The sequence below is a fragment of the Anastrepha obliqua genome, chromosome 2, assembly GCF_027943255.1.
Source record: "Anastrepha obliqua isolate idAnaObli1 chromosome 2, idAnaObli1_1.0, whole genome shotgun sequence".
In the NCBI taxonomy this organism is placed as follows: Eukaryota; Metazoa; Arthropoda; class Insecta; order Diptera; family Tephritidae; genus Anastrepha; species Anastrepha obliqua.
The window spans coordinates 78,019,958-78,022,164 of NC_072893.1; the positions used below are offsets into that span (position 1 = coordinate 78,019,958).

The 2,207-nt window shown below is 38.7% G+C and overlaps 1 protein-coding gene across 1 annotated transcript; it reads right to left on the reverse strand.

Annotated features, from left to right (window-relative positions):
• Window positions 1-242: 242 nt before the first annotated feature.
• LOC129238224 (pickpocket protein 28-like) lies at window positions 243-1,899 on the reverse strand. The gene is made up of 4 exons (XM_054873265.1): window positions 1,810-1,899; window positions 1,577-1,725; window positions 713-1,500; window positions 243-592 (listed from the first exon to the last, which is right to left on the reverse strand). Exons 1-4 carry the CDS (start codon window positions 1,897-1,899, stop codon window positions 243-245), a joined length of 1,377 nt encoding a protein of 458 aa, XP_054729240.1.
• Between the last annotated feature and the right edge of the window lie 308 nt (window positions 1,900-2,207).

Sequence of the window (2,207 nt, forward strand, 5' to 3'; positions counted from 1 at the left end):
TGCTTACAATAACTAACCAAAGTTTTATAGTATTCGAATATATGGTTAGGGCGGGTATAAATTATAAGAAAAGAAAATTGTTCATTTAAATACATATATACACACATATAAGAGATTGGGTCGCCGAGTAGCGTTAATTAAAAAAACTACTTTTCTTTTCGATCTGTCTATTCCATGAACTTTTAGACCTCCCCTCGTACATTATTAAATATAATTTTAATTTTTCCCGCCATCTCCAAAAGCTACTTTCTTATTTCCTGCTCCTGTTTCACTGCCTCCGTTATATTCCTAACGGCATTATTGTTCAAGCGTGTATAAACTAACTTGTGTTTCATTGCTTTATTCGCTTTGCTGTAAATTCCACGTAGCCGCAAGTACTTTCGCAATCGCTTATATCGCTGAACTGACGACCAACGTCGGGGTATCGCTGTTTTATTACACGAAATCAGCTTGTCCGCAACCACAGCCGGCTTCTTGGTGCATTCGAACTGCAGCAAGGTGCGTATCGGATGTATGATGGCAAAGTAAACCAGTTCAACTATTGAGATGAAGCTGAAGCCCAGAAATAAACCCATAAGTCCACCAACGGCGGCTGTTATTGAGAATGGAAAAGCAAAAAGTTTTTTAAATTCAATATTACTTCTACTTATTTACATATATACTATATACGTAAATATGTTAATAAGCAGTTATCTCTCATATGTGCTCTTACACAAAAAGTCAGTCGTGCCTATGAACTCTGTTTGTATGCTGCTCCGAAAAGAGTACTCTTTAAAGTACATATTGACCACAGCGATATTCTTCTTAGCATAACTCCTATTATACCGTTGTACACGTTTGTTTTCAATAAAAAATCCATCACTCGATAACGGTATGGCAAAAACATCCACCAGAAATGTCAAGTCGTAACAACTCGGCCAGCAGGCATCCAGACAAGAACCAATCGAGGGATCTTTCCGCAAACGCACTTTCTCCACACAATGCAGCGCATCGATATTACAAATCGTCGCATTCTTATAGATTTTCGGCATATAGAAGCTAATGCAGCCACAATGTTGCAACAACATTTCTGCTATGCACTCCATTTCGCAATTACGCTGTGTATAGTGTGCAAAATAAAGTAATTTTCGTTCGTCATGAAATAGGCAGCGCCTGTATTTGGTGGCCACCGAGCGCAACTTTTGAGTGGTCTCCGTTTTATCGGGACGTACACGCACTTTAGTCTCCTTGCCAGGCGCAATTAACACACCAGTTTCGTGCACGTTTGGTGACTCGTTCGGGCTGTGCAGTGAAATTTTGAAGCCAACACTACTCGTCGACGAGCAATAATACTTGTCAGCCTCCACGTCTAGTGTGATGGAGAGACCCAGTGATTCGCCCGTACCCGCTATGCGACGTGGATAGTATTTTTCTGGTAAATCGGCGGGGTAACCGCTCTCTGCGTACCAGTCAATCGGCTGATATTCACTACCGGGAATATTGTGCATGCTAAGCGGTATGCTGCGTGGATTACGGATGGATATTAACTGTAGAAGACATTCGCTGAAATTAAATGTATGTAAATGTCCAAACTTACTGTGAAATAAACATAAATTTAGGATGCACCATATTGAATACACAACACAGGCCTTCATCGGTGATTATCGTTATAAAGTATTTTGTGCAATCGTATTCATTGGCGGCAAATCGACAAGCCACCATCATATCTTCACATGGCTGCGAAATCTGTAGAACATAATTTAGGTAAAAATTTCCAAAGTAAAAGTTTCCATTTCAAATTACAGAGAGACTCTTTTTAAAGGTACCTACATTCATAATGATATTTTCCAAATTACTCCAATTAGAGCTAATCGTCGTTTGCTCGTCAATGGACTCATTTTTACAGAGCAAATTTAGCATGGCTCGTCATTTGGGAATTCTAGGGAAAATGTAATACGATTATTGCATATTAGGAATTAGCACAATGAATATAATTATAAGGGGTATTTCAAAAATGATGCCGAGATGTCAGTAGTGAAGATATTTTTTTTTATGTCATCTTTGACATTTGTCAAGTAAACGTATGTATTGCGTTATTTTGCGGATTTTTTTGCTGGCGACCTTATACATTTCCATGTAATGATTGGTCAACATTTTTTTTATATGGAGGAATACACCCAACACCGTCTGCAAAAAATTGTCAAAAATCAACGCGAATCTTGGACTAC

What these genes read in the sequence shown, in the direction of transcription:
- LOC129238224 (XM_054873265.1), bottom strand. Translation starts at nt 1,899, where the DNA reads ATGCTAAATTTGCTCTGTAAAAATGAGTCCATTGACGAGCAAACGACG. An exon ending in TGGAAAATATCATTATGAAT is followed by an intron (nt 1,726 to 1,809) that starts GTAGGTACCTTT and finishes TATGTTCTACAG; the next exon opens with ATTTCGCAGCCATGTGAAGA. An exon ending in AGGCACGACTGACTTTTTGT is followed by an intron (nt 593 to 712) that starts GTAAGAGCACAT and finishes TCTCAATAACAG; the next exon opens with CCGCCGTTGGTGGACTTATG.